The 17,630-nt window shown below is 40.3% G+C and overlaps 1 protein-coding gene across 2 annotated transcripts; it reads left to right on the forward strand.

Annotated features, from left to right (window-relative positions):
• Positions 1–91: 91 nt before the first annotated feature.
• LOC146478670 (uncharacterized) lies at positions 92–10,339 on the forward strand. Of its 2 annotated transcripts, none has more exons than XM_085112265.1 (8): positions 92–479; positions 1,710–2,121; positions 3,918–4,046; positions 4,862–4,990; positions 5,799–6,123; positions 6,646–6,746; positions 8,077–8,503; positions 9,993–10,339. In XM_085112265.1, the coding sequence occupies exons 1-8, from the start codon at positions 147–149 to the stop codon at positions 10,273–10,275; spliced, it is 2,139 nt and encodes a 712-aa protein (XP_084968391.1). In that variant the 5' UTR covers positions 92–146; the 3' UTR covers positions 10,276–10,339. The 2 variants fall into 2 exon arrangements, with proteins under 2 accessions (XP_084968391.1, XP_084968390.1); XM_085112264.1 differs by having other exon boundaries at positions 4,862–4,989; positions 5,792–6,123.
• The last annotated feature ends 7,291 nt before the right edge of the window (positions 10,340–17,630 follow it).

Consider the following 17,630-nt stretch of genomic DNA (forward strand, 5'->3'; position numbering starts at 1 on the left):
AATTTTCCCCTCTCCCTTCCCCTCTCTAGCGCCTGCCACGCAGGCTAGACTGGGAACGAATTATCACGACCCCATGAAAAGGGTTATGAACTCTCTCGCGTGCGATCGGGTGAGAAGAAGTAGTTCGACGTTTTGTCAACTTGATCATGCGAATTTTGAATTTGAACGAAGAATTTCCAACTCGATCTGCGGAGGAATTTGTGGCTGTTGATTTCAGCAGTGATACACACTGGATTGATGATGTACGCGAGCCAAACCACTTCGTGAAAAATCAAACGAAAACGGTCCTTGTGGCTTTGCAGGACGAAGCATCAACCAAAGAGACACTGTCTAATGTTATGTCAAGCTTGCTTGTTCAGTATTTTGCCAGTGGAAACTATGGTTTTGTAAAGTTATTAAGCTTGAATGATCTGGGTAGTGGGAACATTGTCGATTGCACATTGCAGCTGATGGAAAAGGCCACATCTGTTTTAAATCAGGTCAGTTTTCCCGGGGGGCGGGGGGGGGGGAGACTTCCTTATAAGTGGCTAATGGGGGTGTGCCGCTGGATGGGGTCGCATTTTCATGACTGGATTGACTAGAATGGGCTTTCTTTTTCAATAGAGTTACTAGAATGGGGTCGCACATGTTTGGATTTTTGGGGTAAGAAAATTCTATTAAGTAGGGATTCAAAATGGTCTCGGTTAAAAAGTTCAGAAAGTTGTTGTTTATTAAATGTAACAATCACCTCGTATTACATTCCGTTCTTGAAAGTAGATGCATAAATAGAGAGTGACTTAGTTGGGATCGCGAAAGTTACATTTTCCCAAAAAGTGACTAAGATGGGGTCTACAACTGGCCACAAAATAGACTATAATGGGGCAGGGGCTCTGAGAGGCCAGCGGCACATACCCAGCAAAACTGAACCCAAGTACCCCCCCCCCCCCCCTGGGGTCAGTTTGCTGCATGCACTTCAGAGGCAGCTAGTGGTGTGATGTCTCACGACTTCACCAACTAAATTAAATGTAGATGTAAATGTAGGGAGTTATACAAAAACAGCACTTGTTGTGGAGTTGCATACTTATCACTTGTTTATTTTACCATACAAACAAACTGGTCAAAATAAAAAATACATGGAAAGGAAGTGCCAAGGAAGCTTAAAAGGAAAGCTTATAAAATAAGGCTCCCTCAAAATAGAACAGAATAAGTTTACAGTAAATACCAGTGCTGGACGTATAACCAAATAATAAAACATTAATAGAAAATTGATAGATCCTCAGGGGAATCCAATCGATGGGTACCTCTTAGTGGTGACAATGAATTTGAGCCATCCAAAGATAAAATTAATAAAATTTTTAATAGTGTGAGAGATATAATTTAAACATTTGAGAAAAATACACACACTTTTGAATTTGAGAGACATGTTTCGGATACAACCGTATTCATCATCAGTTTCAGGATGTTACAAGTTGTGAATAATTATATATATAATTAGCTAATTACATTTTACATAAAAATAAAGGGAGTACTAAACAATGACTGAGCAATGTGGCTGATTACAAGAACAGATGTGGAACAAATTGGATAATACTGAGAGAATACAGAAAAGAGTAATGAAAAATAAAGTAAAAGTATCAAATTAATATTTTTGAGCTGTTTGTTGAGTGAGGGTCACTCCCATTCAATGTGGAGGGCCTCTTTGATCTGGAGTTCTGTTACTTTATTCTTAGTATGCCAAGAAGAGTGGTTATCAGAAGTGTGAAGAAATCTTCAGCTTTGTTACTAAAAGGTCTCAATCATTAACGGCTACCAGCAAGCATCTATGGTCCAAACACTGCAAGCATTTGTATGCAGCAGGTTTTCGCCTCATTGAGACTGATGACACATATTATATGTCAAGTGAAGTTTACCTGCTCGTTCACAGGCCTCATATAATGCCCAATTTTCAAGATGAGGATAGAGTGGTCAGAGATCACATAGCAACCACTGTTGTTTTAGACTTCTGTTTGGATCTTATTGGGGCAATCCATGATTCTGTTGATGGAAGACAAGAGGTCAAGCAAATACAAGAAGGCATGAAAAGGTTGAAAGATAGCTCAATCTTGATGTCAAATGCCATCAGATCATCTTTTCCTTGGAATGGTTTGTAGCTGGATATTAATGTCCTATTAATAATTATTAATATGAGTCTCAACACTAGACCACTCACTAATATTAAATTTGGAACCGGGGGCCCGTTTCTCGAAAGTCCCGATAGCTTACCGGGCCCAATAAGTGTCTCTTGTGACAAATGTTTTTGTTGGCTTTGAATACTAAATTTTAAAATCTTATAATTCTATGAAAACGTTGGCCAAGCACCACGTCTGTAATCACTGTGTAATCGGTGAAAGAAACCTTTTATACTTATCAGGCCCAGTAAGTTACCGGGAATTTCGAGAAACTGGCCCCAGGCAAGGATCAGAGTCTATTTTGAGCAAGAATCATGACAATTACCATAGCCAATAAAACTCAACTAGATAGTAATCAATACAGTATTGCTTCACAAACAGCTGCAGGAAAATTACTACAGTATTGACTCATACTAGGTATTTCATGTAGGACTTTATTGCACTAGTTCATTTGAATCAGTTCGATTGACACACTAGCACATTGGCTTCAGCTAGCATAGGCTGGCTTTGCAGCATTTTAGTGCCCACCCATTTCTAGGACAGCTTTGATTTTTTCTTGCTGTAGTACTAATAATTGTTTTGTATAATATGTGGTTATTTTAGTGGTCTATGGATTTCTTTTTGTTTGTACCATTATTCATTTCTGTTGTGATAGTTCTAGTCTTTACATAGATTTTAATAATGTAGATTTCAATAAACTGCCTGATCCCAAATGTTTGCTTGAGTGAGTTGATGCCCGGGGTGGGGGGGGGGGGGACTCTCATATGACAGGGGCGGGGATGCTCGTCGGAAATTTTAATTTAAACCCCTAAAGGAGACCAATCTGGGCGTGGCCCAAGATTTTTTGACCCCTAAAAGAGACCATTATAAAACACAGACAAATATATATTTTTATATTTCTTTGTGTGCAACTCTAGACGAGACCTTCACGGCTAAATATAATGGCGTTTTGTCCAGAACACCCTAAGTGAGACCAAAATCCAAAATTTACACCCCTAAGCGAGACGACGAGCATCCCCGCCCCTTGTTTTATGAGAGTCCCCCCCCCGGGAGTTGACGTGTTTAGTCTATCTGTGACCAAACTATATGCTTAACAGTCAGGTATCTTTGAATGTAGAGTTACACTATGCACTGAATGTTTTACATGATCAATTGAGGATTACCGGTACTTGTTTTGTGTTGTTCTCTAAATCCAACAAATTACATCATTTAAATTTTCAGCAATAACTTATGAAAATATATATATGAAAACAACTTGTGAAAGATCAAGAAAAGTTAAATGATTTTAATTGCCCCTCATAATTTGATGGTGTGTTAGTCTGTTGAGCCATTCTGGCCAAAGATGCCTCTGCAGAATGCAACAGCTTGCATAGACTTGAGCTGTTGTCCTGGGTCCACTTGTTCAATGCCTGATTAAGCTAATCCTGGATTAACGTGAACTTTGATTCAAGTTTAATTACTAATCAATAAAGATTCTTCCAAAAGATTTTTGTCCCTTAGTTTTGACTTAATTACACATTTTTCTTTATCATTAGGTTAAAATTAGCTTTGAAAAAAATTTTAACCAGCGAGATGAAAATCTTGGTTAACTTTTAATCAGGGATTACCGTTAATCAGCTTTCAAATAACCAGTTGTAGAGTTAATTTTATACATGAGTCATCATGAAAAGGTCATTTTGAATGAAAGCCTGATTCACCCCTTGAATAGAAATGAAGTACCTTTTCATTCAGCAATTAAAAAACAAATTTTTATTTTTTCATCTTTTCAAGGTAAAGCTGGCCCATCCCCTGCGAGTCAAGTTGCCGTTGTTGGCGGAGGAATGGCTGGTCTGGCTGCAGCAGCTTCACTTTCCAAGGCTGGCTTTGATGTTGTGCTTCTAGAAGCTGCTAACTACCTGGGTAAATTTATTAGTAAATGTTTTTAATGCTTTGTGGGATAAATTATTACAGTAATAATTAAAAGTTGAAGTAAACAAGCAAGTATACATTTTGAAGGGCTCAATGCACTCAATGCATGACCTATTAGAACACACCAAATGGTCTTAAGCCTTGCTGCTCACTGATTGGGTAGAAAAACACGAGCCAGTTAGCTGGCAATGCAGGCATATTATTTTGGGCAAGCACTTTACCTGACGTCGTGGATTTTAAAAGCAGAGGCAAGGCTGTTGCCTATGAAAAGTTTCAAGGATCCCACAAGGCCAAAAGAAGGAAAGTGAGGAGCCCAACAAGTGAAGTGTTAGGTGTTGCTGCAAAAAAAGTAGGCGCCCAGAGCATTTTCTTGGGTGATCCTGTTAGGCAACAGCCTTGCAAGGAAGATTGGGGAGAGTTGAAAATCCAACATGGTGGCTACAATGAACTGTGATTGTGGCTCTGGTCGAAACTAAAAATGCCTGCATTGCAGGCTAGGAACCAATGTTTGCTCGGCCATTTGAAACAGGTTATCTGTCCCCAGAGGCTCTTGCCTACTTTTCTTCATCCAAATGTTCCTGGCCCCTGACCTATAGAACTAAAACAACAACAAGTGATCTAAAGTGCACTATAGGTTAGTTATATACCAAACCCTTCATATTAAAGTAAAATGGAATATCTTATAGACAAAAGTTTTGATGTACTTTTGTTTAAAATCCAGCTGAGAGGGGTGTACGATAATAGTTCACTGAGTTGTACGTATTATTATTAGTTTGTTTTTTTTTTCACTTTTGTGTTCACCCTAGGTGGTAGAGTGAAGCAAGTCCAACCTTTCAAAGGCTTTGGTGCATTTGATCTTGGTGGAGAGTTTATTCACGGAACCAACACTGTAGTTAATAAGATCGCATTTGATAATGGCTGGCAAGTCTTACCAGTGAGTAATAATTGCATTTATACCTGCCAAACTCTCACGCCTTAGGCGTGAGCCTCAAACCTGTGGGTTGAAAACTCACATTTACTGACCAATTTCTCATGCTTGGTTGAAAAATGTGAGCTATTACAGCCTTAATTGACACACTTTGCAAAAATATGTAACTCCAACCAATACAAGAAACAAAAAGTCCATGTAAAATGAGCGAATGACAATACTTTTCCTGAAATCTTTGATTTTTGAAGGTCTGTATGGAGCATGATCATTTTCTTGAGAACTTCAGAATTATTTGGAAATCTTTAGGTGTCTTGGGAAGTCTTTGGATATAGTCGTGTCATCTCCAAAAATCATGGCACTCCCAGAATAAAAATTTCACACCTTTGAGTCAGAAAAAGTTGGGAGGTGTAGGGTTGGAAGGTCTGGAAGGTCACAAGCTGAAAGTTTGTTTGGGACCACTTTCGACCACACTTGGTAACTGTTCACGAATGTGAACTGTGGGACCTGATGACACAGGAACAGAAGCCCATTTTTTTCGTAGGCAGAGAACTGAGTGAATAGAGCTCCAGCTAGGCAAGGAACATTGTCTGGGGGCTTAGCACCGTTCTACAGTATTTAGGGTTCAGCACTGATTTGAAAACGGTTAGCTTTCATGTATTGCGACGGGTAGCTCACATTAAAAATTACAATCCTTGGCAAGCTAATCCTCGTTGGTGTAACCTGAGCATAACGCCTTCCTAAAATTAGAAAAGTGTCCTGTGAGGTTCTTAAGTGTTAATTAAATATATATTTTTTGTTCACCCTCTAGGCTGCTCCATGTGAAGATGATGACGAAGGGGAAAAAATTTACCACAAAGGTGAACTTTACCCTTTAATGAGTGATCATGCAGAAATAAGGGCTGCCAGAGAATCTTGGGATGAAATAATCAACAGCAGATTCAAGTGTCAAGACAGCGAGGCTCTGTCCTTATCAGATTCCTTAATGATGAGGCTTCAAGACAAAGGTTTGTCACAGGATGTCTTGGACGTCATCGAATATTGGAAACTCAGGGTTTCCGCAGGATCATTGAAACATTATGGTATACGAGAAGGAAGAAGAAGAATGCAATCCAAGTATGAGTGGGGTCTTAAAAACCACAGGTTGGTAGACACTGTAGCGTTGTCACTAATGCCTAATGTGGTGTACATATGATCATCATCATCATCGTCATCATCATCTTCATTTCTATGGTGCCATTTCTACTAACAAAAAAAGTATCACCTAACCAAACCTTCTTTCAACTAAATGAATGACCACTTAAACTAGACACAATATATAATAAATTTCTCCCATTTACTATCTTTAAGGTCGAACCCACAAGAGTTGTAAATCCGCGTGAAGTAGTAGTAAAATAGCGACCAGCCAAAATAAGGAGTTCCCAAGTTAGTACAATTTCAAATCTGTGAAAGCAGAAAGCCCCTAGTGTAACATCACGTTTGGAACTTTTGAACGCTTTGGAAAATTTAACAGTTCTCAGTTTAAAAATATGAACAATTACTAAACGGTCCTTGTCTGTCAGATCTTTTTATTTCACCATACAGGCAAACATTTTTAATACAAAAAGTGAATGACGTTGAATCAACTTCTCTCTGAAGCATATCTCTACGTCTTCTTTGTTTTAGACTTGCTGAATCGTATTCGCGGCTAGTGAAGTATTATTTAGATCACAGCGTTGATGTGGATAAACGCCTCAGCTGGCAAGTTAAGGATGTTGTTTGGAATGGTTAGTAGACATTTCTTTCATTTTGTTTTCGACAGCAATCATTCAGTGGCTTCTACAGAGCGGCTTTGGGTCCGAAACCAATAATTACTCTGGCCAATCGCAACAGACGCACGCGGCACAAGGAACCAATCAGAACTCGAAGCAAATACATGTAACCGGTGCTAAACGCGGGAAAACGCGTGCGACAAAGACACGATTGGTTTGGGCTAGGCTTCCCATTGGTTGAGTAAATGGACTGTGGCCTAGTGTAAGCATAGGTCACCACTGTCGTGATATATAAGTTTGTATGGCGTGAAAATTAAATCGAAATGTAGACAACAATATTCCCACAAAACCCACAAAAACTTACCCGGTGTGTTTTGCTGTGTTTTCGAGGCTTCTCAGTCCTTCCAAACGCCGTTTTGAGCGGTTTTTCTCTCAGCGGCTGGTCCACGTGCAAGTCGAATTTGAAGGTAATTTGACCCGTCTTTTCAGGAGAGCACTACGAAATTTGCTTGAAACTTAAGCACATGCTTACCTGCCTCATCATATGCCAAGAAGGATGATGTGCGTTCCTTCCGGAGCAACTGTTTCTCGGAGAAGTTCATTTATTGAGACACAGGCCTTCGTTGAAAACAAAGTTGATTTCAAATAGGGCGCCATTTTTGCCGCGAACCGAGCCATGTCATGACAAACCCACGGTCAAACCTAGGCACAAGTACTAAAATGTGCTCGACAGGGGAAATCCACGTGAACCTTTGTCCCGCAACAAACTATACACAGCCCCTCCCGGCTAAGTGCAGTTTTGTACAGTTTCGAAGATCCGTTTGCTTGATATCGACATTTCGTCCCAAATCGCCTCGAAAACACAGCAGAACACACCGGGTAAGCTTTTTCAGACTTTTAAGACAAAACAAAAACAAAACAAAACAAAACATATAATGTTTTGTGGGTTTTTTCATACAAACCATATCACGCTTTGGTGACCTGTGGTGTAAAAAGTGTTTTGTGTTCCGAAAAAGTGTTTTTCGCTCAATGGACATGTTTTGTGTTCCGAAAAAGTGTCTTTCACTCAATGGACAAGTTAAAAGGGTGAAATAGAAGCTTGAAACGTTGGACACAATGTTTTGATCTCATCTAAGGTTTTGCACCCTTACATATTATTGGGATCACTGCATTGTTTTTATTTTGGTTCACTGTCTTTCCAGAAGAAGTTACATGTAACACACACAAGACGCCAACACATTCTTCTTAACTTTACTGTTTCGATTTATTTATTTATTTATTTATTTATTTATTTATTTATTTATTTATTTATTTATTTATTTATTCATTTATTTATTTCATGCAGATGAAGACAGGATCAGATCAAAGTCTGGTGGAAGAATTCTTCTGAAAAATCAACATGGTGAAATGTTAACTGCCAATCACGTTGTCATCACTGTACCACTTACAATCCTCAACGATGGTGATATTAAGTTTGTTCCAGCTCTTCCTGTCGACAAGAAGAAAGCTATAAACACAATCCAGATGCTGACAGCATGGAAGATCATTTGTCGCTTCAAACACCGTTTCTGGCCAGAAAAACTTCATCAGTTGTACAGCGTCCGCGGGTTTGTCAGTGAAATATGGATGTTCTCACGTGACTCCTCTGACAGTGACGACAAGTGTCACGTGGTTGTTGGGTTTGAAACTGCTGAGTCTGCGGAAGAGAAACGTGTCCTTAGTGGACAAGAAATTTTACAGGGATTTTTGAGCCATTTGGACGAGATTTTTGGGTATGATGTAAACGCTTGATCGCTTGTAATCATGCGAAGGTATAGAGGGTGTAGCCACGCCTCCCGCCAATGCTATGCCAACCCTATTTGGATCGGGGGAGGGGGAGGGATATACGAGTCCAGGAATCGATCTATCCAAAGTTTCATTTCGGTAGGTATGTGTTCGGATGTTAATCGTCTCAGAAATTCGGATTTAGTCGTAAAGCAAATCTACAACTTTTCTTGGCAAAACGTCAGCTCAAAAGTTCGTAACGCTGGAAAACTAATTCCTTTTGTATTCAAAGCCGTAAGGGTTAATATGTTGCTAAAAATGAGAAAAAGAAAAGTTCAGCTAGCATTTTCGTAACACCAACAACAGCTAGTGAATTTGGGGAATAAAATTCCGTTTCCTAAAACTTTCTGCAACTTTAATCAACTAAAACATCCGTAACAGCCTTTACAAATATGTCTTTAATGAAAAGGGCACAAGACTACCTGGCAATACAGAAGACATTATTTTAAGTATTTCGGCTTAAATGTTCTCGTTGTGGGCTCTTGTATATTCACTTTTCTCTCTTTTCTCTGAGGCTTTGCTTCTTTCACTTGTGAATAAGTGAATACGGCAACAATTTTACTTGCGACTGGTCTTCATCTATTAATACCCATCTCTTTGTCTTTGTGTTCAGTTTGTGCTTGTTTCCGTTAGCATTACACATCCAAGTATAATGTACTGAAATATGTCGACTGTCCTCTTTCTGAATTTGCGAGTAAGTCGTGTAGATGACGGTAACTAGGAATAGCTTAGAGAGAAATTTCTGTTGAACTCGCGCCACCAGTATCGCTTAATCAAGAAGAAAGCACAAAAGTGTCGCAGTGAAAACAGCCGCTGATTGGTAAAAAAAAAATAGAATACCAGTAATTTCTGGCCATTCAGGGGCGGAAATTCAAACTTTTCTGGAACTTGTCCGATAAGAGGGGCTTTTGCTCTCGTCTTGTCAACCTTATGGTCATCCCGATGTTGGGAGGCGGTTAGTGGCTAGGCCGCTGGACTTGTAATCCGGAGGCTCAGGGTTCGAGTCTCGCTCTGACCACCTGAATTTGTTTCACGGTAGCCCCGTTTTCAAATCTAAGGCCACGCTTTGTAAATAGCCAACTGGTTTGCCTTCCACCAGTTGGAATTTTTAGCAAATGTTATGTTCAGTGAATGACAGAGGTATGCTCGGAGAAAGGAAATCCAAGTGCTCCTATCAGGAGTCGAACCTAAGACTTTCCGATTATTAGTTGGGATGCTCTACCACTGAGCTACAGGAGACTCGTGGGAGCTAAGGCCATTAAACTAGGTTCATGGGACAATGTTATGTTCATTTTGTATATTTATTTCATTGATTTATAGTGTCCCCAGTTCGCGCTACAGCGCTAAAAACTTCGACACTTAAATAAAGTAATTTACTTATTTTTATTGATGTCGCCCGTGAAATCTCTAAGACTATATTTTCGTCTTTTTTAACAGCACATCCGCGGACGCTCGACCCGCAACTGAGTCGTTCATGGATTATGCGTACTTTCATTGGTCAAATCATCCCTTTGTTCGCGGAGCATACACGTCACCTACTGCGCATGCGTACGACCTTCGTCACGTGCTCTCCAGTCCTGTTGACGATCGCTTGTTCTTCGCCGGTGAAGCTACAAGTCTCCGATCATGTTCAACTGTACCAACTGCTGTGGAGACTGGAGTTCGAGCAGCGGATCAAGTTTGTCAAGCGGCAGGGATGAGTCCACGTGCGAAACTATAGTATTTTTACTTCAGAAGGGCCGTCAAAACGAACACAGGAAGAAGCAACAAATTGTCGCAGTTTTTAAAATCATAAGCAAAATGAAATTTTAATAGTATCTCTGAAACTTTCACCTCTCATCATCTAAAAACTTTCAAAAATTATTTGGAGATTTTTCAAGGTTTTTCAAGGTTGAAATATCTTTAAAATTAAATTTTAATAAAAGAAGCGGTCTTAATATGCATCTACATGTTAGATGTCATTCATTCTTTTATCCCTGCTAATCACGTTTTGTTTTATATTGTCAGCTAAAAATGTCGTTAGTCTGAAAGCAACCCTCTCGGCTAAAAATATCGCTTTCTCCCCTGCCTGCCTGCCCGCCTGCCCGCCCGGCCGCTTTTTCACTTTTGTGCAATATCCAAAATTTACTCTCCGTTATCATTACAAAGGCAAGAAAATCATTGGGAATTTTCGGAAGAAAATATCTATCTTTAGCTGTGTTTAAATATTCGTCTACCTTGACGTGCCTTACGCGCTGAGTACTTTGTGACACTTGTTGTGTCTAGCGCCCACTAGGTTTAGTTAGCGTGCTATTATAAGTGGTGGCTAACTTTGTTGCACATGCAGGTGTTTTTTTTAGTTCCTGCGTCGTGTTTACTCGGTTGTAAATACGGATTCTCAATTTCCCTCTTATATCACCAAGTCGAAGGAAGCGAACGAGACATTTTTGAAACGAAGAAGACACTAATCGAGTCTGTACGCCATGATAAGAGACAGGTGTACAAAAGTCACTCGATTTTAACAAGACTCCAATGGTATACAGAGTCGATAAGAGTTTTCTTCGTTGATGATATAAGTGGGAAATCGTTACTATAGTGTCTGTATTATCGCGTCCTTTTTAAATCGAGTCGTTTACCGAAAATCCCTTCTCTTGCTCCTCTTATCCTGAGCAAATCGGGAATTTTGGGAAGAAAATATCTATCTTCAGCTGTGTTTAAATATTCGTCTACCTTGACGTGCCTTACGCGCTGAGTACTTCTGATACTTGTTGTGTCTAGCGCCCACTAGGTTCAGTTACCGTGCTATAATAAGTGGGGGCTTACTTTGTTTCATAGGTGTGTTTTTTTATTTCCTGTGTCATGTTTACACGGTTGTAAATACGGATTCTCGATTTCCCACTTTAATATATATATCACCAAGTTGACGGAAGCGAACGAGACATTTTTGAAACGAAGAAGACAAGACTCTAATGGTATACAGAGTCGATAAGAGTCTTCTTCGTTTCAAAAATGACTCGTTCGCTTCCAAGTCATTTTTGAAACGGAGAAGGCACTAATCGAGTCTGAATGCCATTACGAGACAGGTGTACAAAAGTCACTCGATTTTAACAAGACTCCAATGGTATACAGAGTCGATAAGAGTCTTCTTCGTTGATGATACAAGTGGGAAATCGTTACTATAGTGTCTGTATTATCGCGTCCTTTTTAAATCGAGTCGTTTACCAAAAACCTCTTCTCCTGCTCTTATCCTGGGCAAAAATGTATTGTTTGCTCATTCAGCGTAATCTGAGTGGTAAATAACTTGTTAATTAGTTTGGTTAAGGCGTATATTGGTTGCTTCATCGTGTGTCTTTTTTACATTCACATGATTTGGTCGGTAAAATCATTAGACATTGCACCAACCTACTCGTGGCCGCAGGCATTTTTTTTTTTGTCACTTGATTACTGCTGCCCGTAACCAATAAAAGGCAATGACATGCAATGTTCATTCAACGAGTAGTCGTGCGGGGTGCAAGCATACAACGAGGATTCTTTAAGAACGCACGCTAGACGGATAAGAGATGCCACCCTTGAAGGACCTGACGAGCTTGGTGGTTACGATTACGGTTGCAATGGTCTTCCATGTGATCAGAATCTTGGTTGTCCGTGTGATGGGTTGGGAGCCGGTCAGGCGACCGAGACTGAGAAATCAAGCACACCGAGTAGCTGAACAAGCAAGGAGACGGAACAGGAGGCTGAAACAACCCGAAGAAAATGACGAACCCCAAGACTGACGGAATATAAGGTAAATACCCGTTTCTTATTATGTTTAGTTTTAATATACCAAATTTATAAAAAACTTGGAACTACAGATGCATACTAATGCAAACGAAAACAAAAGAAAACCGTTCCGGTGTAAGCTAGTCGTGTAAAGTAGTTATACTTATCACAACATGGGGGGCACAGAGTCGGGGAGTATTCGAAGTTTAGCTGTCGTGCCGAATATATTTGTCTCATTTTTAGGTTGAGTGAAAATTAATTTTAAATATTCGGATCGGGTTTTCGAAGAGCTCCCGATCCGTGACATTGTCCGCTTTTTTCAAGATTTGGTCGGCAGGTGCAATGAACCAGCTGACGCAACGCGATCAATTTAAAAGTTCGCGGCTCCTTTGTACCATTTTACAATTGAGAAATATGACGGTTGGTGAAAATGTGCAGAAAATCGCTGTCAAAGGTGGTGTCCATACTGAAAACGACCGATTTTTCGAGTTTAAAAAAAGTCTTTATACTTCCTTATATTCCTTCGTTTAAGGCTTAAAGTGTTCATACATCATTGCTTTCCAAAAAGCCGTGCGTCAAAGTTAAGATTTCAACCTCTGAAAAACGGAAAGGCATGTTTTACTTGCCCTACTTGACCAATTTGGGCCCTTGTTTCTCTTCTAATTCTGGGCTATCAGTCAAAGCGCGCTCTCATTCAAATTTGCCGCTTCGATGACTATGAATAATTAATGAATTCCAGGCATTCTGCGCGATGCCGCTAACGTGATATACGCGATGCCGCTAACGTAAATATACATCTAAATCTTTTTCTATCAAGAACCTTCTAGAAAAAAAGGATAGATATTACCCAAGAAGAAAGTATCGACTTACAATTTAAGGAATCAAACAAAGACAGTATCCGAAAGTTAATACAGATAGATTCAAGAACTCTTACGTTAATCGCCTAATTTTTAAATACAATTTGGCTGAACGTATTTTAATTGTAAATAACTTAGATGTAAGTACTTTTTACTCAAATATTCAATTGTGACATGACATATGTATTTTTTTATCTTGTGAGGAAATAAAGACTTTTATTATTATGATAATTTCACTGAGATAGTGAAATTGGCAAGGAACACTCGCTTTTACGATTTACTATCGCCCTCCCTCGTCAGCCACGAGCAGGCGGCTACATCGACATGCAGGTTAATTATGTATCTGTTGGTTTCAAAGATCTGTATGACTGGCAGTTTTTTCTTTGGATCAACAGAATATTACACGGACAGAGAAGAACTGATGGAACAAGTATGGCTGGAATCATGAACACAGTGCCTTGAAATGAGAAACTGATACTGTTGGAACATGTATTTGTTTTCTTGTTTAGTGGCGGAAATAAAATCACATTAAATTGTATGTATATTGATGATTGTTTTAAGGCGCTGGGCCAGGCATGTCATCTTAGTCAGCTTGGATGGGATGCGATTGGGGCATTTGAAAACCGGGACAAAGTCGACTGTGAAAAGCCTCTGGTATCAAGGGTTCCAAAGATTCAAGAATTTGGCCCAGAGAAGTATAATTTTTGAAATCCGTTATTTTTGTTGATCAATGGTTTCTCCGTGCATCACCTTAAATTATATTGAGCTTCTATGGTCGATCAGTCGTATAATTGAGCACTAGAATCTGATAAAAAAAATCGACAAAGTATGTAATGCATGCACCTCTTCCGCGATCCTTTTCATCTTATAAACCGAACGTAAACAATCCAATATGAATGGATAGGATAGGAGTTTGCATTGTCTACTGGCAAACAAGTTGACAGTTTCATACTTTTCGTTTTCTTTAGGTAAACACGATGGCAAAGTCCCTGCGTTAATTTTGTTCTTTCACTTTTTTGACGTCTGTTGATCAATTTATACAATCGAGTCAAACTTTTTTGAGTTGGTTGTGTGCGGCCAAGTGCAACGGAATTTGTGGCGTTCTTATATATCGGCCTTGGTGATCCAAACAACCAAGAAACACCTGATGCGTCACGCTGATTGAAATTTCGATACTTTTTAAGAACAATGAAAATTATTTGGCTCAAATACCGATACATAACGGCCTCACGGTTGCTTAGGAGATTTCATGCTTGATTCGTCTAGACGTCCTGAAATTCCCCTCAAGTCAAGGTTTATATAAATGAAATCATCGGTCTGGATTAAAGAAAAATAATTGCGAACTTTTTACAAATGGTGAGCTTCTTTAGTGGTTACAGAACATAGGTTATATAACAAAAGAGGAGAATGATCGAGAAGGCTTCTCGATCATTTTCCTATTTTGTTATAATCTCCAAGATAATGAAAATTGTCGCCTTCTTTTTCCACAGATGACGTAACAAATTGATAATTCAAACTAAATACCGACAACACTTTTTTCAAAAGACGCCCAACTCTGTAGAATTTTATTTCTAAGAAAATTGAATGGCAATGGAAAATTGAAAACTAAATACCGATACATGACTTTCGCTTGGTGTAGCTTAGGTGATTGCATGCTTCACTTCATTTCTCTGAACTGAATTAGTCGCTAACGTCTGAAAGAGTTGTTTATCTTAAATGAACGGTAAGGCGCCATTGTTTGGCAGATCATCAAAGAAGTGTCCGGGCGCATACAACCTCCATGATGACCTACGAGTTGTTGGCGCTAATGACGAAGAGCACGATGAAAACTTGAACAGAGTCATGTGCAAGCTGAAAGAAAGCAGGCTTACATTGAACTATGACAAATGTGAAATAGGAGTCAGTAGCATGGTTTACATGGGTGATGTACTCTCTGGTGAAGGACTGAAAATTTCCAGTGAGCGAGTGAAAGCCATCATCGAGGCACCAGCTCCTCAGAACCAGTCAGAAGTAAGAGTTTCCTTGGCTCTGTGCAGTTTTGTGCAAAGTTCATTCCGAACTTCGCAACCATATCGAGTCCATTGTGGGACCTCACCAGCAAAGACGCAAGGTGGAAGTGGGGACCAAAAGAGGCCTGAGAAGTCATTTCAAGAAGTAAAAGACGGGTTGACGCGTACGCCAGTGATGGCATACTTCAGGCAAGGTACAAAAACCCGGCTGATAACAGACGCTTCACCTGTTGGAGTTGGAGCGATTCTGGAACAGGAGCAAGAAGACGGGAGCTATGTACAGACCAATCTATTATGCTAGCAGAAAACTAAGTAAAGTTGAGATGAGGTATTCCCAGTTCGAAAGGGAAGCGTTAGCTGTTAGATGGGCCTGTGAAAAGTTCTACCTCTACCTATACGGGATCAGCGTTGAGCTCTGCACTGATCACAAGCCCCTGGTCATTGTACTCGGAGCAAAGTCAAAGCCCCCATCAGTGCGCATAGAACGCAGGCTCCGGTACCTGCAGCAGTTCCAGTACAAGTTGACACACATACGAGGCAAAGACAATGCTGCAGATGTCCTTAGCCACCTCCCAGTTGGTGAGACCCAAGAACCTACAGAAGAATTTGCCTATAGCGTGGCAAGTCAGGCCGTACCAGCTGCCCTAGTACCGAAGAAAGTAGAAATTGCTTCAGAGAATGACCCAACGTTACGGTTGGTACGCCAAGCTGTCATGACAGATGATTGGAGCCAGTTACAAGGCACGGTTTACAAAGCTATAAAGGAAGAATTGTGGTTGATAGGACAGGTGGTGATGAGAGGAAGTCATATCGTCATCCCGGAGAGTCTTCAAAAGCGCACAATCATGTTGGCTCATCAAGGACACCAAGGAATGGTCCGGACTAAAGCGAGGCTGCGAGAAAAAGTATGGTGGCCAAAAATGGATAAGCAAGTAGAACAAACGATACGAGCATGTCACCCCTGCCAACTAGTAGGACCCAGGTCTAAACCAGAACCTGGGAGATCAACCAGACGGCCTGACTCCCCGTGGCAAGAAATCTCAATTGATCTCCTCGAGACATCGGGCGGAAGCCACCTTCTGGTAGTCGTAGACTATTACTCTCGCTGGATCGAAGCCGTCTTCCTCAATAAGACAGATGCGCAGCATGTGATTAAGTCCATGGAAGCCATCTTCCGAACGCATGGCTTGCCAGAGACTGTCCGTAGCGACAACGGCCCCCCATTTACATCCAAGGAATTCGAGGGGTTCCTAGAATACTTGGGAATAGAGCACAAGAAAGGTGTGCCCTATTGGCCCCAAAGCAACGGAGAAGTGGAACGTTGCAACGAGACCTTACTAAAGATCGTGAGAATCGCGCGACTAGAGGGTAAAGATTGGCGAAAGGCACTCGAGAATTTTCTATTCCAGTACAGAGTTATTCCCCATACCGTTACTGGGATGTCACCCGCAGAACTACTGATGGGAAGAAAGCTGCGCAACAAGCTCCCAAAAGTACAAATTCCAATGACCGAGCTACAGAGGCACAGTGGCAACAGCTCTTGAAAGAAAGGGATGCTCGTGCTAAGCTGAGACAAAAGGAGTATGCGGGCAGGACACGAGCAGCTCAGTTCAGGGACATTGAAGAGGGTGTTCAAGTGCTACTCAAGCAGACCAGAGAGAACAAACTGTCACCCAATTATGAACCTGACCCATACAAAGTCGTTCACAAAGATGGAAACGCTGTCATCCTAGAAGATGCTAATGGCAACAGTAAGATGCGGAACATAGCTCATATGAAGAAATTTGTTGAACCTGAAACCACTGAAAAAGGGGAACTTGTGCAACCAAAGGAACAACCCCAGGTGCCTGAGCAGGTGGAGCAAATTCATCCAACAACAACCGAAATCTAACCAGCAGCAGAAGTGCAGGAATCTTCACCCAACCCTTTGCCAGGCAATTCAGTTGTTTGTTAATGCCTAATGTGGTGTACATATGATCATCATTATCACCGTCATCATCACCACCATCATCATCATCATCATTTCTATGGTGCCATTTCTACTAACAAAGAAAGTATCAACTAACAAAACCTTTCTTAAACTAAATGAATGACCACTTTGACTTAAACTAGACACAATATATAATCAATTTCTCCCATTTACTATCTTTAAGGTCGAACCCACAAGAGTTGTAAATCCGCGTCAAGTAGCAGTAAAATAGTGACCAGCTATAATAAGGAGTTCCCAAGTTAGTACAATTTCAAACTGTGAAAGCAGAAAGTCCCTTGTGTAACTTCACGTTTGGAACTTTTGAACCCTTTGGAAAACTTAACAGTTCTCTGTTTAAAAATATGAACAATTACTTAACAGTCCTAGTCTGTCAGATCCTTTTATTTTCACCATATAGGTAAACATTTTTAAGCTTAAATACAAAAAAAGAATGACGTTGAATCAACTTCTCTCTGAAGCATATCTCTACGTCTTCTTTGTG

Source organism: Pavona decussata, unplaced genomic scaffold, assembly GCF_977016875.1.
Source record: "Pavona decussata unplaced genomic scaffold, jaPavDecu1.1 SCAFFOLD_64, whole genome shotgun sequence".
NCBI classification, from domain to species: Eukaryota; Metazoa; Cnidaria; class Anthozoa; order Scleractinia; family Agariciidae; genus Pavona; species Pavona decussata.